The sequence below is a fragment of the Asterias rubens genome, chromosome 5 (genome assembly GCF_902459465.1).
Source record: "Asterias rubens chromosome 5, eAstRub1.3, whole genome shotgun sequence".
NCBI classification, from domain to species: Eukaryota; Metazoa; Echinodermata; class Asteroidea; order Forcipulatida; family Asteriidae; genus Asterias; species Asterias rubens.
Window position 1 is genome coordinate 4,703,150 of NC_047066.1, and position 24,727 is coordinate 4,727,876.

At 38.7% G+C, this 24,727-nt stretch overlaps 2 protein-coding genes across 3 annotated transcripts in view; one reads left to right on the forward strand and one right to left on the reverse strand.

The window, feature by feature from the left end:
• Window positions 1-3,382, reverse strand: part of LOC117290247 — an 11,146-nt gene extending 7,764 nt beyond the window's left edge. The window contains exons 1-2 of one of the 2 annotated variants that reach the window (XM_033771529.1): window positions 3,241-3,382; window positions 315-1,124 (exon numbers count right to left, since the gene is read on the reverse strand). In XM_033771529.1, coding sequence (XP_033627420.1) covers window positions 315-641 — 327 coding nt within the window. In that variant the 5' untranslated portion in view covers window positions 642-1,124; window positions 3,241-3,382. Of the gene's footprint in view, window positions 1-314; window positions 1,125-1,416; window positions 1,439-3,240 lie in introns of those variants that run through there. The other variant, XM_033771530.1, reaches the window with a different exon arrangement.
• Window positions 3,383-4,543: 1,161 nt separating this feature from the next.
• Window positions 4,544-22,285, forward strand: LOC117290728 (mitofusin-2-like). The gene is made up of 18 exons (XM_033772265.1): window positions 4,544-4,644; window positions 6,747-6,936; window positions 7,345-7,471; window positions 8,622-8,784; window positions 9,751-9,875; window positions 10,620-10,728; window positions 11,995-12,099; window positions 12,811-12,964; window positions 13,657-13,724; window positions 14,777-14,898; window positions 15,527-15,653; window positions 16,006-16,110; window positions 16,823-16,925; window positions 17,291-17,511; window positions 17,756-17,890; window positions 19,215-19,411; window positions 20,904-21,038; window positions 21,217-22,285. Exons 2-18 carry the CDS (start codon window positions 6,750-6,752, stop codon window positions 21,278-21,280), a joined length of 2,247 nt encoding a protein of 748 aa, XP_033628156.1. The 5' UTR covers window positions 4,544-4,644; window positions 6,747-6,749; the 3' UTR covers window positions 21,281-22,285.
• Window positions 22,286-24,727: the final 2,442 nt, after the last annotated feature.

The window sequence follows — 24,727 nt, forward strand, 5'->3', positions numbered from 1 at the left end:
GCAGAAAGTTACCTTTCAGAAGACATTCGAGCATCCTAGGACATTACAGTGTTTTAGTAAATCACTTCAAAAATTTGATTTTAGTAACAAACAAAAAGTTGTAAAGTTGTCATTAAGGTGGAATAATTTTCATCAAAAATATTATTCTGTCCATTTGTGAGGATACATAACATTTGAATTAGCGATGAACACAAGCTCAGAAACCCAGAAAGATGAGTTTGAATAATTCAAGCAAGCATTCAGAGACAATTTATTTTTATAAACCACTATTAACATTTCGATTCTGGAAAATTGAATACTAAATCCTTACTTACATTAAAGTGCAGATGTGCCTTCGGATCATGGCGTGCTGCATCCCAAAGCGAGGTCGAGCTCCCAGCCTCGTCATCGTCATCCTGCTCATTATGCCTCGACCTGGGACTGAAGAACATGTCCTTCTGAGAGTACATCATCGGTTTTACACAGTACATTGGTGACGAATGCTTAGAGCGAAGTATTTCTCGTAGACTTTTCCGCAGTCCACAGAAGAGAGCCCCGGACGAGAGTTGCGCGAAACGGTAAGTGCCAGATTGGGGCGTGGTGCTCACACCGGCGGTTGCCTGCTGATGAGAAGTAGAAGCGCCCTGGCTTCGGTCCGCCATTTTTTTAATTTTTTTTTTTTAACTCGACGGCAAGTTTTGGTTAGAATTCTGAAACCCTTTGTTTTTTCAGAAACTTGGGTTTAAAAAAGGAACTAACAAGATTTATTTGAATGGTTTGAGGCGACACCATGTAAAACCTTAATTTGTGAGTGTAGTGGCTCTGAAAAGAGCCGGCTTCTGCTCGACCCTATAGCTTATACGAATTTGTTGCTTTCCCCCTGGAAATAAGTTTTTGAAAACTAACAAGATTTAAGCAAGTATGGTTTGCGGTGAGTAGTGGTGGATCAGAGAAGAGGCGGTTTCTGCTCGACGTTTGCTGGACTCTGCTGGACACAAGATTTACTTTTGTCTTTTCCTATCGTGTTTCGGTCAGACAGTTTGATTAGTTGACGGCGCAGAGAAGGGGTTGAGACCGCACCTTCCTTACTTCAATACAATTGCAGCTGAGCTAAAGTTCATTTAATTCGAATTGAAGACGTACATCTAAAGGATAAAACAAAAGATACCAACGATTTACCAAATGTATTCAAACGTGTAATTTTGTTGTTGTAAGCGCTGTGATACAGATCATTCAATTTTAGAAATAAATGTTTAAAAATAGGGTAAATTTTATTGCTAAAATCTCCATAATAGGATTCAAACGTTGCCTGTTTGAGATACCGCCGAAAATGTGTGGATAAAAAGTAGTATGTTTTCCTTAACAGCAGTACTTCGTAGTGAAATGTTTCTCAAAATGCATTATATTATAATTATAAAAAGCTGTTGAACTTCTTACCACGTAAGTTTTTATTGACATTAATTTTCAGAGTCTTTAACCAAACGTGAACAGACCCGGGGATTAACAAGCAACAAAAAAACAGGGTTGATGTAAAGTCTATAAAATAACAGAACAGAAAAGAACAAAGATTTAATATAAGCCAACATCAGATTATACAATAGTAGAGCTAAAGTTAGTGCAGAAAATACAAACATTGAAGCAAAATCAACTCGAGTAAACCTGAAACATTTAGTTCCACTGCAAATAGCAATAGAGAAACCATTAATTATTCTACCCTTTAACCAAAGATAAAATTGTTCCTAAGTCTGGCCTTTATTAAATATTCACGAAAACTCTAGAGTGCAGTAAAGAACACAAAGTTTTATCACTGCAATACAAAAGTGACAGGGCTGTCCAAAAAGACAATACATTCTGATTATGAGCCAGCAACATGGCTGTAAAATAAACAGTCTAGAGATAGTGTTTCTGGATGTAAACCACCTGTACAGTGATCACATATCAATTAACTATACCATGGCTACACACACAAACTCACACACACATCACAATGTTGATAATGACTTTGTCAACACAGAGTTGTGTCATAGGGTTGTGTGATGTAGCTAAACCTATCAACACACACCACTTGTTGGGGGGGGGGGGGGCTTTTGCACGTTCAGACACCTCTTATTAGTTTGGCTAGTTCTTGGCTTAACTTTTTGGTATGTGATTTACAAAATCTTGGTCCAAACTCCCAGGTCTCGGCTACCTCCATGGTCTCAATCTGCATCTCAGTCTTGACACAGACTCTGCTCAGGGCTTGACTAGCACTGCCTTGTAACAACAGTCTTTCATCATTACCTGGCACTCGTTCTTCAGTACTAATCAAGTACCATTTTGAAAGTACTCAAACTTGTACTCGTACTTGGCTAGCAAAATACTCAAAGAGTCTTTACCCAATATTAATCAAATAATCTGTACTGAAAAGTCATAGTACACAATACTCCACTCAAAATGCTCCAGACTCAGATCTTATGTACAATCAAAACCAACTTGCGTCATAATAGTGACAATTTCGAAAGAAAAAAGAAGAACAGCACCCCAGTTACTAAGTACTAGGTCTACTCGTACTACTACTGTACTAGGCTTGGTGCATTTTTTATAAGTGTCCCATAGATTTTGTAATGGAAATGCTCTAGTCTTTGCAAAATTAAAATGACCCGAAGTGTCCTCTCAAAAATAAAATTCACAGGCGTCAGGCCTGCTGCATTTTGTACTAGGGACTTTTACCCATTTGTTGTCAAAACATTATTTTTGGTAACACATGACTAAGGTCCAGCTCATCATTAACACTCAGATTTTTTGTATTCCTTTTATATAAATATGGATTGTTAATGAATTTTTCTCTTCAATTCAAAATTTTAAGAATATGCTTGTAAAATCTGTTTACCTTTCAAGAAACGTAACGTCGCGTAGGGGCTTACGTGATTGTGGTATTATCACAAGCCGGTCCTGGCTGATTGTTTTAAATATAGGCCCTATGCACAACTGGACTAGTAGTGACTCGACGCTCTCTTGACCTCCTCCTTGGAATTGGACAACCTACCAAGACCAAGTACCAAGTTTGGATTTGAATGCAAACCACGAGGCACAAGGCACCCCGAACAAAGATATTGACAAAATAGGGACACCTGCACGTTAATCCAGAGGTCGTTGGATCGAATCCCACTCTAGTCAAGTTTGGATTTGGTCAAGTTTGGATTTGGTCAAATAATGTCGAACCCCGCACGACGTAAAATAGATACAACACAAAACACCCGAAGGGAAAGCACTATACTGTACCGTATTGTAGGCGGTGTTGCTGCCTGAAATCGACACCAAGGATATGATAAGTTAATGATGATACGGCGGTGTTAAAATGGCTGATAAATGAACAAAATTATTACGATTTTGGACACATTTGCATAAAGCATGCCAGCACTAACTCCAGCAGCAGCGAGAAAATAAAATAATAATAAACACTCGTTGACGAGCGCCCCCAAGAGTTTGATGATGAAAAGCTAATGTTCTTTTCTTTTTGATCGTGGTGGAAAAAGATTATTGGCAAATAATGCAGGGGTTACCAAAAAATACCAAGTTTTTATATAAACGCATCTACCCTGGAGAATTAAACTTATTCTTACATTAAAGGTGATCATGTTAATATTCTGCTTTTCTCTTCATTGAAAAAACACCGACTAGAAAAAGGGAATAAAATTATAATAAAAATTGCAATTGGTCACAATTACCGCAAAAGTGGACCTCTTGAATTCATAAAAAATAAAACTGATTGCTGTAGGGGAACTCACTTGAGAACAAAATCAACTATTATATCTAGATCCAATAGGGCTATTAACGCGAGGAGATGCAAAACGAAGAAAAGTGACTCATGGTGTCGGGTTTCTCACAAAAAACATTATCATTGTAGAAATCAAATTGTGAGTTAGAACAGTGGAGTGCTCCTGATCCTCTCTTGCTGCAAGGCTGATATAAATGTACATAAATGTACATGGGCCTGGGTGGCATGGGTGACTCACCACACGACTACCAACGATGAAACTGTTGGCACACACATCCATAGAGCAAAGGAAGCTTGCTAGTCTATGGTACAAACGACTTTTCCAAAATTAATAACAAACTCCGTTCTAGAAGAAAATAAACAGTTAAAGGCATAACTTTACTAAAATCTTGAATGATATAAAAATCCTGTGTTTTTGTCTATCTCTGCAACACCATCAAACGCATTAATAGGTCCACTTCTTGCAGTACGTGTACGTGAGGAGACCCAAACTTTTTTGCGCCATTTAAACCCCTCTGAGAATGACTTCCGCTTGAGCTGCAGATTTCTGGGGCGACTCGGCTGGACAGCCGACAGTTTCAATAAAACGTTTCAATCTGTCTCCAAGATAAATTTACATTTTTTTCTCCAGGGAACAGTGGCATTATGAAATGACTAAACCATAAAGATCAAGATTTGTTTTCAAAAGAATGCCAGCTTATCAACTTTTTATAGCACGTGTGGGTCCGTGGTTTGTTTAGTCTTGTCTACGTGTAACAGCGCCCTCAACCGACTAGGCAATGCCATTGTCAGAAGTGCATGCATGTCGTAATGCACGATTTTGTCATGGGTAATGTAACGTTAGGTTGCCCATCGGAACTGTGCTGAAATTCGGCCAAAGATTACAAATTTTCCTCTTCCAAATACAAGTAAGTACACTGTATTTCTTAAAGATTTGTAAAACAGGTTTTTTATTTCGATTGAAGTGAATTTTGCATGAAGATTGGTTGTGCGCGTATCACCGTGTGCGTGCCTGATGAATCCTTGTGACTCATTCATCATTCATTAATCAATTCCTTATTCATTTTGACTCGGTGTCTTTCTCTTGTCAGCTTGTTAAGTCAAGTCTTCGACTTGATCTTGATGTGTGACTATATTAATATGTACAGTATTTTCTCTGTAATTTACTGAATGGGAAAACTCTGTTTCATGCCACCACTCACTTCTCACTAATCAATATTATTATTATTTAATTATTATACCCTCAGGAATATCTCATTTGATGACTCCTTGAGTAAATTAGATTATTTACTTTATTGTTTATGAAAAAAGTGGGAAAAGTGTCCGTATGGTGCTACCACTTTTTCATTCGATATGAAATAATATAGTATCTAATTTACCTCAATGAGACGTCCCTTTTTGTAAAAATTAGTGAAAATGTGGTGGCGCCAACCCATACAATACAGAAAGTTATCAAAAAAGTGGTGGAAGGATACAGATAATTTTCCACAGAATGTTACAAAGGTTCCAGTCCTGGTCTGGCTGTTTGCAACACTTGTGTCATTGAGCAAATGCTTTATCATAAATTGCTAAGCTCCTCCCACCCAGGAGTACAAAATGGTACTACTACTCTATAGCGAGAGAAGACTGCGTTCCTGTTCAGCGGGGGAATACCTATAGCTAGACCCAGTAACTGGGCATGGGACGCTGTAGGCCTACTCCTTTTTTTTCTCTCTGAAATTTTGTTATTATCAGTCGTACTAGTATGACCATGGAGCTATAAGGTATGACCGATAATGACAAAATTTCAAAGAAACAAATGGGGTACACCGTCTCAGTTACTGGGTAATAATATTCGCAATTCTCAGTCGCTTCCTTAAGGCGAAGGAAACCTGATTGAAACACCGGCCTGATGATATGAAATTCATTGGCTAGGTGGATAGACTTAACATACTTGTTTACTAATTGATAAAAAAAACACAATAAAAAACCCAAGATATTAAAATGAGAATACTGGCACCACTGCACATAGTGTTGGTGTATTATTCGAGGGGGGTTTGCCCCACTCGGATTTTCCTCCGGCATTTAATTAAAGCTGAGCATTTCTTTTTGTTTCCTATATTAATCCTATTCATTTTGTTTACAGGCACTGGACACTATTGGTAATTACTCATAATAATTTTTTGCATAAAAACTTGCTTGGTAATTGGTAACAAGCAATGGAGAGCTGTGGATAGTAAAAAAAACATTGTGAGACACAGCTCCCTTTTTGAAGTAACATCATTTTTGAGAAAGAAGTAATTTCTCATTTAAATATTTGCATTGAATTTGAGACCTCAGCTAAGGTCTCGAATTCAAGAATCTGAAAGCACACACAGACAGTTATTTTATGCATAATGTTCAGATACACCAACTAAGAAGACGTAGTATTTGCTCAATCAATCAATCAATAAAACATATATTTCCACATTCACATCACATGGAGGCATCATCCTAAAAGCCGAGGCTTGTGGCGGATGTGCCCGTTACAAGATTACAGAACAAAACAGGAATACAGCACTAAATAGACGAATAAATAAATACTAACTGCTACGGTAGATAACTACACAAATGTTTAACCATGGTTAATCAATGTAAATTAAACTCTGAAGCAGAACATGTATGTGAAGTAAACAAAGGGACAGCAATTGAACAAACAATACAAATTATAAAACATAGACGAGTAAATAGGTAGGTAAGTATAGTAACGGCTAAACCAACTACCAGTATAAAAAAGCAAATCGATCAATTATGTTGGGAATTTAGTAAACATGTTTTTAGTCAGTATTTAAACACGCTAACTGAGGGGCAATTAGTAATTGGTGGTAGAAGATTATTCCAGTTTTTGGGTCCAGTGAAATCTAAATAGGGGAACATGTAATTTAGCTGACGACCTAGTTTTGTAATCATGTACGGTGCTGTTAAAAACAAAAAGATTGCTGTTGGAATAATAAACAAATTAAAAATACCATAATTTTTTCTTCTTCTCTAGATAATGATGTCAGGTCATTTCAAGCGTGCCAACTCCACAGTCACCAAGCCCTTTGTCTCCATGGAGCCAGAGACGAGTCACAACAATAGCAGCACACCTCTCCGTCTCTTTGTAGACGCCAAGAAGAAAATCAATGAGATCTTCGGAGAGGTTGCATCGCACATGAAGGAGGGCCAAGAATTCATCATTGGTGAGTGAAGACCTTCTGCGCCTTACCCTACAGACCATTCCAAGCGTGCAAGTACTGCACGCTGCCTGTGGTCACACCGCCATGGGTCGCGGCAGCATAATGTTCTGTACATGAGGGCATGGAAATTTGTCGTTCTTTTAGCCTTTTTTTCCTTTACAGGGCAGTTTGACAACAGTATGTAGAATATTCTTATTAGATAATAAGAAACTAAACAGAAAGTAAATATTGAAATTTTGTCGGAAAACTTTGTGCTACAGAACTGTTTTGCCACAAATTCTACTCTACTAACGCGGAGTAGATTTTTGGATTTCGGGAGACTTCACAGTTCTGAAAAGAAGTCTTCTGCTTTTTAACTACTACTCTGGTGGATGGTAATTTTCATTCTTATTCTCGATGTTATTTTAACAGGAATACCAAGCGAGCTTCATGTTGTCTCGAGTGATCATCAAGAGAAAGTAAATGAGTCCTACAACCAGGTTCAGGGAATCCGTGAGGTGCTAGCCAGGGACCACATGAAGGTGGCCTTTTTTGGCAGGTACAGTCGCCTCTTGACATTTCTATCGCCATATATTGTCATCATTAAGGAGCAAGTTCTGGTGGCTACTAGACTTGACTAGACCGACTAGACTAACAGAAATCATAGAGCACAGGGAGATTGACTATATATCGAACCAAGCACTTGAGCGTGGTCGACTATGGTCAATTGGAGAGCTGCGACGTGGCTCTGGTCAAGTCTAGTCACTCGCTCGCTCGAACTTGCTTCTAAGTTAAACTGATATTTTTGGTTTTACCGAACAACGATATGTGATAAGCACTTTATACTCTGTGCTTTCCACAAGTCCGACGGGTACAAATTACTAGGCATACTAATTCAGGGCTTGAATTAGGGAGGAGAATTCACAACACTACAGGGGTTAAAGCCATTGGACACTTTCGGTAAACAGTATTGTCCAAATGCCCACACTTCATGTATCACAACTTCTATATCAAATAACAAACCTGTGAAAATTTAGGCTCAATCGGTCATAGGAGTCGGGAGAAAATAACGGGAAAACCCACCCTTGTTTCCGCACGTTTCGCCGTGTCATGACATGTGTTTATTATAATCCGTAATTCTCGTTGTCGAGAATTGATAATTGTTTTAATGTTTTCTCAAAAAGTAAAGCATTTCATGGAATAATATTTCAAGAGAAGTCTTTTACCATTACCTTCTGTAAAACCTGTAAGTTATTTGTAAATCTGTAAACTTTTATTTTTTTTTCTGTTTCGAAAGTGTATAATGGCTTCAAAGCTCAAAATACTTACTGGACAAAAATTTCTTTAACAAGACCAGAATCAAAATGAGTTGGGGAAGATCTATGCCACTTATCTTATGTCTCTAGATGCGTACTTCGATACTCAACAGAATTGTCTAATTCACAAAGATATTAGTAATACACAATTTGTTCAATTAACAAGCTTGGCCGGTCGTGAGTTTACTGGACAAAAACTTGCTACGCACAGAAAAGTATTGCTTTTAAACAGAAATAGGCTACCAGCCAAAATTACCTTGAGTTTACATTGTTGTGACTGGTACCCCTTTACGTTGAGTAGTATTTTCGTTGAGTAGTATTTTCTGCTAAACAGCTTTGTTGAATTTGCCCCTGGTGATATAAGTAAACGAAGTTCTCCTTGATGTTTTTCAGAACAAGTAATGGGAAGAGCAGTGTAGTGAATGCTATGCTGAGAGATAAGGTGCTACCTACGGGCATAGGACATACTACAGACTGCTTCCTGTGCGTTGAAGGCAGCGATACCACAGAACCATATCTTCAAGTTGGAGATTCCGAACAAAAACTCAGCGTAAAGGTGAGCATTCTTCCTTGCAAATGGTTCTTCCTTAAATTTAAGACCACGCTTTTAGGGCTTTAACTTGGGAAAATAGAATTAGTTGTTGCAAAAAACTTACCAACCAAAAGGATGAATGGTATAAATGGTATAAGTGCAACAAAAATAGTTAATGGTCTGACGTTTTGACCCTAGAAGTGTCTCGAAGGCTACAATTTGGGGAACAATTGTAAGTTTGCACAACAATTTCGGTTACAAGACCATAATTAAAATGAGAAGTATGATTTGAAACTTTGCATGGTGGAAGTGTAACTAAGAGAGGTTTGTGGTAACACCATGTTACCTCGTTTGAGTAGTAATGGTTTCCATCAGTATACTCTGATCGTCTTGAAGTTTGGTCTTCTTCTAGAGAAGATTTATCAAGATTTTCCAAAGGTGGAAATGATGTATTTCAACATACCTCCTAAGATTTGGATTCTAGTTTCTGCTTGTAAGCAGTGCCTTTCACCCCTGGGGTGCGTTCCACTCGAGCAAACGTTGCCAACAGTTGCGCACGTTCGCCAACAATTTCAAGTGGAACGAGTTGTGCACCGCCACCATTTGCGAACATTGGCAACTTAACGCGAGCATACTTCTGAGGTGTTGGCGAGTGGTTTTTAAAATGGCGGACAAGCATGCGGTACTATTTCTTTGTCACAAAGATAATTACATTGTATTTTCGGTGGTTTATAATGAAGATTTGAAATAACAAAGTCATTTAGTTGATGTGATGATGTGCAGCAGAGGACCACATACAGCAAAAACAAAGTTTAAAAAAACAACAACGTTGCGCGCTATCTTCATTTCAGGGCGCCGCCATATTGACATCGCGTAGTGTGCACCAATCGTTCCAAAGATAATAAACGTTTGCGCAAACGGTTGCGAGTTGTTTGCGCGAGTGGAATGCACCCCAGATTTACCTGTTTGCATGTTATTTTCTTTATCCAGTCTGTAGGTCAGATTGCCAATGCTTTATCTGATGAGAGGATATGTGATCAGAGTAGTTTTGTCAAGGTGTGCTGGCCAAAGTCACGCTGTCATCTCCTGCAAAATGACGTCGTTTTCCTTGACAGGTAAGATTGTTTGATTATTAGTGAAATCAGTTCTTAGCGGACTGGGTCTTTCAAGGTCTGATAGGTCCCTTCTGCTCTGAGCCCACTGGGACTCCCCATATCAAATTGAGTCAAGAGTTAGTGGATAATTTTCCCTTGACTTTGAGAGACTGTTCGATTTCCAAGTAATGTTTTTGTATTTTTGAGTACTAAACATTTTGCACTGTATTCTTTGGGAGTGTATTTAGTTGGGTGTACCCTGATCCGTCACTGATAGGAACTGGTTCAACCTCAAGATTAACGTGCCGGCCCTCGACCAACTGAGCTATCCAGCCCTTTGTTGGGGGGTTCTTTGAGTTGGTCTTTGAAAAGCGTTTGTAACCGTTTGTTATAAAATGCATGGTTAGAAAGATGTTTTAAAAGTAGAATACAATGATCCACACACATGTGCCTCGAAATCAAATTGCATGGTTTTCCTTTTACTTTGCAAACTAACACGGTCGGCCATCTATGGGAGTCAAAACTTTGACTCCCATAAATGGCCGACCGCGTTTGTCGACGAGGTAAAACGAAAACCATGCAATTTCGATGCATATTTGTAGCAAATGGTTACAAATGCTTTTCAAAGACCAACTCGACCGATCCAAGGCAACGTGTGCCAGGGGATATCACCTTAAGGGGGGATGCGATAGGAAAAGTGTCATAGATTTTCTGTATTAGTTAATGTCATAAATTTGACCACTTTTTGTGTGTGTTTTACCTCAGTCCTGGTATCGACGTTGAGCCCAATTTAGATGATTGGATTGATAAATACTGTATGGATGCCGATGTGTTTGTTCTGGTCTCCAATGCTGAGTCCACCTTAATGAGAACGGTATGTATGCAACTCAAAGTCAACTCGTGGTTATTAGGCCAACAAAAAAAATATGTTGGATTGCCCTTTCACCCGAATTTTTTGCTTGGGTCGGTCGGTCGGGATTTTTTTTTATTTTTATTTTTTTTTGTAGATGTCAATGAATGCCCAAAACTGCATAAACATTTCATGTAAGATCTGGTCGTCAAACAAGCAAGCTTATACATCTCGCTCCAAGCGCTCTTTTTGCGATTTTATTTTGGCAAAATCCTTCAAAAACTATTTCCGAGAGTCATTTCATTCATCATGTTTTTCGTCCATTCAATAAACGAGCGATACCATATAAGGGCATTATTGGCAACAGCGCCCTCTGTTGTTCAATGGATTGTTAGACTGGTTCCTTGTGAAATCGTTACGTTGGATAAACTGGCGTGCGGTTTGATATGTGTGAGAGGGAAATCGATCTCCGTTGCGCTTTTGGGTGAACGCTGTTGCACCATGGTTGCACTGGATAATTATTGTTGTCGACCAGAAGTAGTCAGCCGAAAACAAATATTTGTGTCAAATCTACCATTTTGTGAGCATAAAATATTCATCAAATCACAATTCTGAAAAAGAAAAAAAAAGGGAAAACCGAGACGAAAAAAAAAATTAAAAAAAAAAACGCGACCGAGATTTTCCTCATTTTACGGTCGGTCGGGATAGGGCAATCCAACATATATTTTTTTAGGCCTTATTGAAAGAATGTATGTGTTCTGAGACTGCTCTATGTATCAACACTCCGATGTGTCGACAACCCTATGTTCTTATAACCCCTTACGATCTACACTCTTGGTTTGGGATTAGGGTTGCGGTTAGGATCAGAATACAGAAAAAATTATTGGGAGTGGCGGAGCAAAGATGTGTAATCATGTCTCCCACAGATTGCTGAGCGTCATTTTCCCATTATTGACACACTCATGTCTGTGCACACTGCCATGATTAAGGCAAGAATGATCACAGAAATCACAGGCAGTTTCCAGATTGGCAGCTACAGCTGTGGCTAGATTTCTGCGTCATTATGTGTTGAAATATAGTACGTCCTTAGTAGTAACACTATTAGCAATAGTGGTAGTTGAAACATAGCCGCCATTTTGGATCGGGCTATAGTCATTGAAGCAAATGGCTCAGACATGTACCTTATAAAAAGTAACCAAAACGTTCTGTGTTTGTAGTTCATTCCAATATTTAAGAAAATATTAAAGCAAGGTGACTCTTTCTGATGTTGTGTTTCTGTTTCTGTTACAGGAGAAAAGCTTCTTTCATAAGGTCAGTGAGAAGCTGTCTAAACCAAATATCTTCATTTTGAATAATCGCTGGGATGCTTCAGCAAATGAGCCTGAAATGGAAGCAGTAAGTATGGATGTCATTTCAACTTTACAGTCGTCTTTTATGGAAGTTGTAGTTTTTGTTTTGATGTTGTTGTATTTTCAAATTCTACCTGACGTCTTCATGACAATAATCTTAATTGCGCCATTTTTTTTTGGGGGGGGGGGGGGTCAATGTACTTATTTGGTACCTATGGAGACCAGGGACAAAACAAAAAGGGAGACCAAAAAGACTCCATAGGTGAATTCTTAAGACTGGGATGCTCAACAAGGAAACTTGTGTACAAAGTCTTTGGGAAACTGTTAAGTGCAGGTACAACAGAAGATATTTCAAAGGATGCATTTTTAAGAACCTGAGAAGTAGAAGACATTAGTAAACATTATTTTACAAATTTGGTCTACATCTCACAATACTAGGAAAACTGAGGACTTAAAGACTAAGTTAATTTTAAATTTTGTCTTAAACCACTGAAGACTCTTACCAGAGCTGCAAACTCTCCCTGATTCAGCAGAAAGTTTCCTGAAAATCAAGCAATCTTTTTATGTTTTGATAAACAAATTTGAAAATCTTCTTGATCATGAAAACTTTGTCCCTATCATATTGAATGTAATTTCAATATCTCGGCAGCACTGCAGTCTTAAGTATATTAATATCATTGCTGAGAAAGTTCCAGTACTTAGGGCCTTAAAATTAAAGAAAACTCATGTTTTTTTTTAAATTTCATGTCCTTTACAGGTAAAGAAGCAGCATTTACAGAGAGACATTGAGTTCCTTGTAGATGAGCTGAAGGTAGTAACGAGACAACAAGCAGAGGACAGAGTTTTCTTCGTCTCGGCTAAAGAAGCTCTCATCACCCGTATCCCTAAGCCAGCACACACACCAGATTCGAGTAAGTTTATAGTACAGGGCTGGTAGGATTTGAAACTTAGCACGGTGCGAGTATGATTAGGTGAGGTCTGTGGTGGCACCAAAAACACAACAAGCAAAGGTTGGGGTCTTCAAACAGTGTGGTCTTCAAACATTAGGGTCTTCAAGTGGGGATTATTGGTGCTGCTATGAACCTTTAACCGGTGAGCTATCAGACTAAGACTCATCAATTGTTGTTATTGTTTACAAATTATCATTACCAGTTCTTAGGTGAGGTCTGCGATAGCACCATACGTAAATCTATTTTGAGAAGTGTTGGTTCTGAAAATATCCGATGGTTGACAACTCATGTTGTCAACCGTCGGATCAAAACCAACAATACTCCAAAAGAGATTCAAAAGAGACAAATATTTCTTTTGGGAAAAGGAAAATGTTTTACTTCTGTGGACCCTTGAATTTGGACTCTGAGTGGAGCCTCGCATGTCGACTGGGATTTTTTGTCACTCCATAATTTCATGGGTTTTCCCCTATTTGGGGTTTTACTTCCACATCTAAGACTGAAAATTTCTTCTCATTTCCTATTCATCCTGTGCTGAGTATAATGTCGGGTGTTTAATGAGATTAATATGTGGTTTAACTTGGGCCTTTTTTCAGCCCAAAGTTAAGAACAAGCAATAAACAAAATATCTATAAATAGTGTTTTCTTCTTTCTAGGTGGACCTCTTGCAGATGGGTTTCAGGCTAGACTGTTTGCCTTTGAGAATTTTGAACGTAAATTTGAGGTAAGGAAAATATTATATGATAATGACGGAAATGTGCAGAGCGCATAAACTTTATTACCCTGATCACAGGGTCATCAAAGCCATTGGACACTTTCAGTAAACAGTATTGTCCAAAGGCCCACACTTTGTGTATCACAACTTATATATAAAATAACAAACCTGTGAAAATTTAGGCTCAGTCGGTCATCGGCGTCGGGAGAAAATAGCGGGAAAACCCGTGTCATGACATGTGTTTTATACTATAATCTGTAATTCTCGACGCGAGAAATGGTAATTGTTTTGATGTTTCTCAAAAAGTGAAGCATTTCAGTGAACAATATTTCAAGAGAAGTCTTTTACCATTACCTTCTGTAAACCCTGTAAGTTATTTGTAAATCTGTGAACTTTTTGTTTCTGTTCCGAAAGTGTATAATGGCTTTAAGCTTACCATAGAGCTAATTCAATTACAAGAACCATCTTAGCCCTCTCAGGTACCCATTACCCCCTGGGTGATGAGAAGCAATCTTGCTCAAACACACTTGTGAAGGATTAGAATAATGGAACAATTCCGGTATTTTGCTGGAAAGCTATCAATAGACCTTATGCACACGACATCATTTCAGTAGGGCGCCCTCACCTAGAGGTCAAAAGGAGGTTGTTCATTGGCCAATCCTGTGCGCCGCGCGTACAAATCTGTGCGTTTCGATTGTTTCGTCACCGTTTTTCCACTAAGATGGCCGCTGGATGTCGTCAATGCATTAGGTCTATTCAAAACAAAAACAGATGGCCATAGTTTGTAGAAATGTTACACAGATATTCAAAAATATGTTGAATTTTTTTGAAACAAATCAACAAATCATACGAGATATTTCAGCTCATGAATTTTTTTAAAGAAAATAGTAACAATATTTTGAATTTTGCTGCAGTTAAAAAAAAAAATTGTTGAATGTTTTACTAACATTCAGCCAGTGTCCATGCCAACCGGCGCACTTTGTTTATCAGCAATGGAAAGGTCTATACGTTCATTTTAAATTTCTGTGTGAACTTCATCCAGACGTTGTTTTCTGTTGTAGGAATGTATATCACACTCTGCAGTTGTAACCAAGTTTGAGCAACATGCTAAGCAGGGTAAGCAGATTGTGACGTCTACACAAGACATCTTAGATGAAGCACTTCAGGCATCGTCTCAAAAACGGTAAATATCACAAGGGCCCAATTTCATGGCTCTGCTCACTGTAAGCAAAGAATCAGCGCTTTTGGAAGCAGAGAATTCCGCGCTTACGTCAAGTGTATCTCCTGGGTTAGCAGGAAATTTTTGCTTTTGTGCACGTTACTAGGCATTCTATACTAACACAGCTAGCGCAGAAAAAATCGGCGCTTGTACAGTAAGCAGAGAACGGTGAGCATAAGCGCAGAATCTGGGGGTAAGCAAAGCCATGACTTTTTTTGTTACTGCAGTTGAGAGAAATCATGATTCACCTGAATATAATTTGCTTGTACTTCTACACCGATGTGTATTAATTAAGCACTGTTTACTCGGTACTTCCCAGGGTTCTGTGTACAAAATTCACAGGCAAATCACCTAGGTGAGATTCGAACCCCTGTCCTTTGCCTTGCCCCATGCAAAGCTAACCTTTATCAAATCTTTGCAGTACCTGCTGCTGACACATAGGTTTGAGCTGCCTTTAGCCATCATCGGGCTAGCTCGGAGGTCATCATCAGTGGTCATGGCTCTGCCTGTCTGTCACCAGAAGTTTTTTTTAAAAGATTTTCGAACTTGAGCATTAGTTCCATAATAATTTTATTATTTTATGATTATATAGGGCGACGTGTATAGAGAAACGTAAAGACCGAACTGACAGACTGGAATATGTTACAACCCAACTGAAGCTGCTCACCGGAGAATGCAAAGAGAAAATTAAGGATACAGCTGAACAGGCCGAGACCAAGGTAATGCTGGGATGTTATTTGTAATTTATTCAGTGTGTACCTGGAAGAAGACCCATAAGGTTTTTTCATTCACAATATCAACCTCTACCCTCGCAGGTACCCATTTATACCCCTGGGTGAAGAGAAGCAATTATAGTGAAGTGTCTTGCTCAAGGACACAAGTTACTTTCATGCTCCAATGTTTGTAGTGTCATAGTGTGTGAAGGGAAACATATGGATATTGGTTCTAAAGTTTCCCAAAGGTTTTAAGAGCTATTTCCAAATCTAGCCTAAAGCCTCAATTTTTTTTACAGGAAGAGGAAGACTATTAATTTTTTGATTGAGTATTTTGTTTTGTGGTTGTTGTTGCCAGGTATCAGCGGCCATGACAGATGAGATCCGAAAGTTATCTCTCCTAGTGGACCAGTTTGATCGATCATTCCATTCAGACGCGCTCGTTGTTAAAGTCTACAAAGAGGTGAGGAAGAACATTTCCAATTCATTCCATCTAATCGACATTATTCCACAAACTGCATCTCTTTGGAACTTCCTGCCTGGTGCATGTTTCCCACAAACTGCATCTCTTTGGAACTTCCTGCCTGGTGCATGTTTCCCACAAACTGCATCTCTTTGGAACTTCCTGCCTGGTGCATGTTTCCCACAAACTGCATCTCTTTGGAACTTCCTGCCTGGTGCATGTTTCCCACAAACTGCATCTCTTTGGAACTTCCTGCCTGGTGCATGTTTCCCACAAACTGCATCTATTTGGAACTACCTGCCTGGTGCATGTTTCCCACAAACTTCATCTCTTTGGAACTTCCTGCCTGGTGCATGTTTCCCACAAACTGCATCTCTTTGGAACTCCCTGCCTGGTGCATGTTTCCCACAAACTTCATCTCTTTGGAACTCCCTGCCTGGTGCATGTTTCCCCTCCATCCTACAAATCTAGACTGTTTTAAGAGGAATATCAATTCCTACCTTCAGCTCCCCTGAGTTTTTTTTTTCACATTTAATAATTTTTCTTCTTGTAGCCTGTTACCAAGAGTGACTTTTTTAGCCTTGTTTGGGCCAAAGTTGCATATCAAAAAAAAAATATATAAAAAATCTCCTTTGGAGTATGCAGCACCCGCAGCCAACAAATGGGCACACAAGTTGCTAAATTGTTTGTTCTTCTTCCTTTGGGTCTTTAGGAGTTGCAGAAGCATTTAGAGGCAGGTCTTGGTCGTAATCTAGACGCTCGGTGCTCCTCAGCTGTTATGCATGATGTCCATCAGATCCAAACACAGATGACAGGTCAGACATAAACACCCTTAACCCTTAGCAGTGCCCCCGGCCGATTTATTAAGCTGCAAGCTTCAACCCTGTTGAAGCTTATGCAGTTTTGATGTAATTAGTTTGCTTTTAAGTGCTTCTTCTACATTCCTTGTTTCATCAACACGTAATATTTAATGTATTATTATTAATATTTACTTGTCTAAAACAAAAACAAAATTCTTTGGGCAGCGTGACACCAGATGAGCATGTGGCCATTCTTTTACCATTCAAAACAGTTTTATTACAATGCAATGTTGATCCAACTTTGCGTTCTTTCCAAAACGATGAAATGCTTTGCACAACTGATCTTTAAAACTATTTTTAAATTGACTGAATTTTCTCAGACGGTATGTCGGCCCTCCTCCCCGACGAGTCCAAGGAGCAGATGGGAAGCCTCCTCTTCAGACGAGACTTTGATTTGAGCTATCGCTTGGACTGCCAGCATCTCTTTGCCGACTTCTCCGAGAACGTAGAGTTTCATTTCTCACTCGGCTTCACTGCTCTCATGAACCGCTTCCTGGGGCCCAAGAACACCAGGGTGGCCATGGCTGGCTTCGCTAACGCGGTAGGTCCATTGAAATGTTCCTGGGACCAGTTTCATAGAGCTACTTGATCAAAAAATATTGTTTGTAAATAAATAAAAAGATAAAGAAGTCAGATTTTGAAAGCAATTGTTTTCTAATTTTGATTTCATAATTGTTACTAATCCTTGGATGAAATATTATAGTCCACATGTAACGAAATGTCTTAGAACTGATCGATTTTTATGGAAATCGTTAATTGTTCTTACTTGTTATTTTCTGTCTCAGATTCCACGCCCTTTTCCAAATGCTGACGTAGCAGGTGCCACCAAAAATGAAGAAGATATGACAGTTGCCATGGTGACAGGATTAGCGTCTCTGACATCACGTACCTCAATGGGGCTGATGATTGTCGTTGGCATTGTAAGTATGAAAGACAACAAATATTTCAGTATGTACAAAAAAAAATTTGTGACATTCCTGAAAACATTGCTCTGTGGTTTTCACATTTTGTTTTTTCAAACATGACGACTAATGAAGCTGAAACTTCCATTAGTAAGTTTTACACCGAAGCAGATCCTTGCCATTTGATTGGAGGATTGTCGGTCACGTGATAGCAAATAAAAGTACTATTGTCACTCACTGTGCATTTTTCGTTCCATCCAAAAAGTAATATTGCACACTGAGTAAAAACATCACTGTCTTTGGTAATGCAGCAGTGTTACTGCAAGGCACATACATTCGACGTCTGCGTGTCTCAAAATAGCTGTACAGAACGCACATTGTCACTGTTGAATCCAACAGGCCGACCCAAAAGAAACGGGTGAAAATTCAAAATAAAAAATTGTAGGCCTACGCTTTGTTTGCTTTTAAAGTTGTATCCTCCAATCAAAATGACAAAGATCTACTTGGATGTTATATAAAACAAATTATGAATGTTTTTCATTCGTGCAATGGTGCAAATATTTTCATTCGTTGAAAGCTGGAATGTTCTATTGAACTTGGCTCCGCCTCGTTGAATAGAACATTTTATATAACTGACATACAGATCCTTGTCATTTGATTGGTGGAACTTACTTCACGTGACATTCACTATTACTCCCATCCGCACCGGCGATCAAAAAGACCTATTCGCCCATGGGAATAGCATTTCCCATTCAACAGTTAGGATCATCCTTGTTCCCAATGTTTTTGAGCAGTACAGCGCCAACGCGCCGCTGCTAAAACAAAGGCGCACCTGTGCAAAAGGTTGTGATCCGATTGCTATTAAATTTGTGCATTGTTGCAGCTACGCGGCGCTATATGATTTTTGGTTGTCAAACAAACAGATTTTTCATAATGTTATACTTTTAAAATACATCAAATGACAAGGATCTATATGTCAGTTATATAAAACAAATGTTGAGTGGCTTTAATTTGTGGAATGGAAGGAATATTATCCCTCGGTAAAATTTGGACTGTTCCATTTCACTCGGCTTCGCCTCGTGAAATGGAACAGTCCAAATTTTACCTTGCAATAATATTCCTCCCATTCCACTCTGAGCCACTTAAGATTTGTATACCATCTTTCAATTCATGAACATATTCGCACCATTGCACTCATAAACAATCATTATTTGTATATTATCACATACATCTTCAATCACATTGAGTAGGGATTCATGTCATGGCCAAAAACTTGATTTACAAAAGGTACCGAAACCATTAACACAAGTTAAGTTGTAGTATTATTATTATTATCGATTAGGTTTGGAAAGCGGTTGGTTGGCGAGTGCTTGCAGTTGGGGGCGGTCTTTACTCCCTCCTGTACGTCTATGAGCGTTTGACGTGGACCAATAAAGCCAAGGAGAAGGCTTTCAAGCAGCAGTTTGTGCAATACGCCTCAGAGAAGCTGAAACTATTGGTCAACTTCACCAGTGCAAATCTTAGCCATCAAATTCAACAGTAAGTACATTAATAACCAATATCCGAGTCCACTGACAGTGAAGCTAGTTTGATATTGGACATTCATAAAGACAGTTTATCTATTCTGATTGGTCGAGAGGGCATCACGAGGTGTTGTTTGAACGGATGATATAACACCAGTAAAAAGTGTTATAACATGGGCGTGACACGCACGCTTGCACCTGTGTGTATTAGACAGTTTCTTCATTTCTATTGGTCGAGAGCAACGGCTGAAACAGTTGTGCAACATCACGCGATACGCGCACAGCATCTCCTTAAAAGGAGTTGTTTACCCGAGGGCCTAACCATTTCATAGCTGGAGGGGTGTTGTGTTGAAAGAAATCATTGAATAATTATAATTTTTGCATTTATTTTACTTTGTGACCAAAGGTGTTGATGTTTTTTTGACCGTAAAGGTGTTTATGAATGGGAATCAAAGTGTGCTGAATCTGTTTTCAATAAGTGCTTTAAACCCGCCGAGGCCTGGTTCTTGATAATTTACCTCGACTTCGTCTCGGTAAAATGATCAAGTCCAGGCCTCGGCGCGGGTTTAAACCACTTGTTGAAAACCTCTTCACCACACATTGATTCCCTTATTCAAATAGTGAACATTGGTCATTCACATAGGTTTATACAGAAATGTCTACTTTTTATTTTTAATATTAGACATAGGTTATACATAGGTTTATACAGCGAATGTCTACATTTTAGTTCAACATTGGACATTGGTCATTCACATAGGTTTATACAGTGAATGTCTACTTTGTATTTCAATATTGGGCATTGGTCACTCACATAGGTTTATACAGCGAATGTCTACTTTTTATTTCAATATTGGACATTGGTCATTCACATAGGTTTATACAGTGTCTACTTTTTATTTCAATATTGGACATTGGTCATTCACATGGGTTTATAAAGTGAGTGTCTACTTTTTATTTCAATATTGGACATTGGTCACTCACATAGGTTTATACAGTGAATGTCTACTTTTTATTTCAATATTGGACATTGGTCATTCACATAGGTTTATACAGTGAGTGTCTACTTTTTATTTCAATATTGGACATTGGTCATTCACATGGGTTTATACAGCGAATGTCTACTTTTTATTTCAATACTGGACATTGGTCACTCACATAGGTTTATACAGCGAATGTCTACTTTTTATTTCAATATTGAACATTGGTCATTCACATAGGTTTATATAGTGAATGTCTACTTTTTATTTCAATATTGGACATTGGTCACTCACATAGGTTAAACAGTGAATGTCTACTTTGTATTTCAATATTGGGCATTGGTCACTCACATAGGTTTATACAGCGAATGTCTACTTTTTATTTCGATATTGGACGTTGGAGATTCACATAGGTTTGTACAGCAATGTCCATTAATGTGACAAGGGTGACAAGGGTGTTTTTCTGTTATTATTATCGCGCAAAAAAAAAAAATAAATATTGACCTTTCCTTTGACCCTCCTCTTCCCCAGGGAGCTGTCCGGCACCTTTTCCCGTCTATGCCTTGAGGTTGACAACTCCCGTGACACACTGAAGAAAGAGTTGATCCAACTGGAAGCAGAGAGTCAGAAACTGGAAGCGATGATGTCAAGAGCCAAAGTCTTAAGGTAAGTTCCGTTATATCTTGTAACGACTTACATACGCATCCGCTTCACTTGTTTCGAACATAACTTTTTGGCCACCCATAGTGTTTTTGTTTGTATGCTTGATCGGTTTTCCGGAGATATGTGCATTAAAAATCCATATTATTATTAATAATTTCCATTGACCTGTGTTTTGTATTAGGAACAAGGCAGGATGGCTGGACAGTGAATTAGATCGCTACATCCGGACATACCTACAACACTGACGAGCAAGAGATGGATACTTTAAGATAAACACGGCATTGAGGAGTAAAGTGGCACAGCATTGGTATTTGAAGAGGACGTTCTTTCCAAGCCTCTAGTATTAAAGAAAGATAACATTACCCTCTGACAAACTGTCGTCATTTCGGCTGCAGATGTTACGGAAAAAGATGAATTTACAAGTAACATGTGAGATGGGATCACGCAATATGAGTGGTTTGTCGACCCAGGTAATTTTGTCTTTTTTTGTTACACATTTGAGAAATAAATACACGAATTACGGTTTACCATTACACACAATGGACAGTTAATATTGGAAACCAAGACCTAAATTGTGTATTGATTATATGCAGCACACGCTGGTAAAAAACATGGCGTCACGACCTTCGTCTTTTTTTAAACTGGGAGAATAAGGTTTCAAGCTCATTTGATTTATTACAAACCGGTAGGAGCGACTATCGTACAAGAAGTAGGGTCTCATCTCTGCAACAAATATTCTGGGGAAGTATATTTTTGAGTTTGTAGGCTTTTACTAGACTCTTACGCTAGTGACTGGTCGCTAGTGACGCTAAATCCCTTAAAACAAACTTTGTAACAAGATGATTACAAATCGAATGGTCGCACAGAATGTGTAAGAGGACTCTTATGGGTGCTATTGTGACATCTTTTTTGGGGCGTCGCCATTTGCAAACAACGAGTAAACAGTTAATCTGTCCATATGATCAATTTATCACTAAAATAAATGGTTCATGAGAGGGTTTATTCTTAAAGGTAGTCAGTGAAACTTTTAAGTGTCATACAATCATTGACTTCAACTGCATGCTATATATTACTTTAAAATATTTGTGCAAATTGGCACCACTGTCCACAGAACCAACAGTTTACATTTGTGTCTACTGTTTAGAGCACTCATCAGATAATATTATGTATATTCTGGCATATTGTTTTTATTAATTTTGGTTTTTAACCATACACCGATGTGTGTTTGCATGCACTGTTAACTCGGTACTTTCCCGAGTCCTGTGAAAAAATAGCACAGGCATGTTACTCGGGTGGGATTCGAACCCACAACCCTTGCAATTCTAGAGCAGTGTCTTACCAACTAGACTACCGAGGTTGCCGCCCAGCTAGAGGCAGTTCGAATCCTATGTTTTGGCAGCGGGGTACCGCAATGATTCAAGAATTAGGCATATTTTATCTCTCATTCCAAATCAACGAGGGACAATATTGTCATGGTTGAGTGGTCTAGTGGACTACCTTCAAGTTCTGGTGGCTCAGTCAGCGGGGCGTGGGTTCGAATCCCGGTCCTGATACTTGTATCCTTGGGCAAGACACTTTATAACTACATTTGCGTCTCATCACCCAGGAGTAATTGGGTACCTTTGAGGGCAGAGATGGTTCTTGTGATTGATTTATTTTAGTGGGTACGTTCTTGGCAGCACAGGCTGTGCACTACCCGTCGAGCTGATATGGTTTGTGGAATGACACAAAGGCCCAGTGAAAAGGGGTAAAAGTGTCCAGAATCGTTCTTTTACCGGCATCTGATTTATCAGGATTTTTCTCAAAATCTCCTTTGGTCATCAAGTTGTCTTAAAAGGAGTAAAGCAGTCACCCAAGAGGGAAGGAAATAGTCCACATATCCAAAGCTGTAGTTTTGTGTTTCTGGTGAAAAACAAAACTACAGCTTTGGATATGTATAAACCTTCCTGAATTGTAACATCTGAGACATTCGAATGTGCAAGTATATTCCAAAGGAGGTTTCTGCACAGTATAGGAAGATGATGATGATTCTGGGCCTAGTTTAGAGAGAAACCCAAGCCCTGCAAGCCATGTATCGCTAATTTGCACATTCTTCAAACCTCATCCCTCTATTTAATGGTTAGACAGTAGGAAGTTTTTTTTTCATTTTTAAGAACAAAGTCCATCTTTGTTTTTAGTAAGCCAGCCCATTTAATGAAAACAAAATGCTTTTCACTTTTTCTTTATTGTAAAAGAAAAACAATTATACATTTAAATGTTAGGTGGGTATTTTTTGTTTGAGTACAAATGATGTACCCTACCTTTTGATAGATGCATGCTTCATTATCATTAGTGTGGAAACCACTTTTGGAAGTGGGAGTGACCTGTCTTTGACATGTTTAATGACACTACAGAATGGACTTAATAATGTTCACAAGTTATCTTGTGCCACTGTAGAATGATCTTGTAATGGTCAGAAGTGATCTTGTGCCAGCAGCCACTACAGAATGATCTTGTAATGATCAGGTGATCTATTACCACAGCAGAATGATCTTGTAATGATCAGGTGATCTATTACCACAGCAGAATGATCTTGCAATGATCAGGTGATCTTGTACCACAGCAGAATGATCTTGTAAGTGTCAGGCGATCTTGTGCCACTGCAGTATTGATTAGAAATGATCAGGTGATATATTGCCACTGCAGAATGATCTTGTAATGGTCAGGTGATCTTGTGCCACTGCAGTATTGATTAGAAATAATCAGGTGATCTATTGCCACTGCAGAATGATCTTGCAATGATCAGGTGATCTATTGCCACTGCAGAATGATCTTGTAATGGTCAGGTGATCTTGTGCCACTGCAGTATTGATTAGAAATGATCAGGTGATCTATTGCCACTGCAGAATGATCTTGTAATGGTCAGGTGATCTTGTGCCACTGCAGTATTGATTAGAAATGATCAGGTGATCTATTGCCACTGCAGAATGATCTTGCAATGATCAGGTGATCTATTGCCACTGCAGAATGATTTTGTAATGGTCAGGTGATCTTGTGCCACTGCAGGATTGATTAGAAATAATCAGGTGATCTATTGCCACTGCAGAATGATCTTGTAATGGTCACTGGTAATCAAGTGCCATTACATGTACATAATTGACTTGTAATGGCAAAGTGATCAGGGGCCAATTTCATAGAGCTGCTTAAGCAAAAAAATTGCTTAAGCACGAAAATGCCACATACATTGCTTGTGACTGGTATTTAGCTGTTGTTTACTTAGCATAACAATTGAGTGGAGTCTTGGCCGGTAATCAGATTTTACTAAGCAAATATTGTTTTGCTTAAGCAAAATTTTGTGCTTAAGCAGCTCTATGAAATTGGGCCCTGGGCTATCTTCTCACAACCTTTTTACTATTTTTGTGCAATTTTTATAAACCTACTGCAAGTTTTTTGTTTGCCCTTTCTTTCTATTGTACAAACTTGTTGTTCAAGTGCAACATGGAAAAAATGATCTTAACAATTTGTATTCAGCAATTTCATTTGAGGTTGTTTCATTATGATAATCCAATGTGACGCTAACCTAGACAATGAAATCAGTTGGTGTTTTTAATTCATATAGAGGTGATGAATTGCCTGAATTAATTTGCATTAAATTTTTTTGGCTCTGGATCTCGCTGTGAATCGAGCTGGGAATCTGGCTATGAATCTAACTA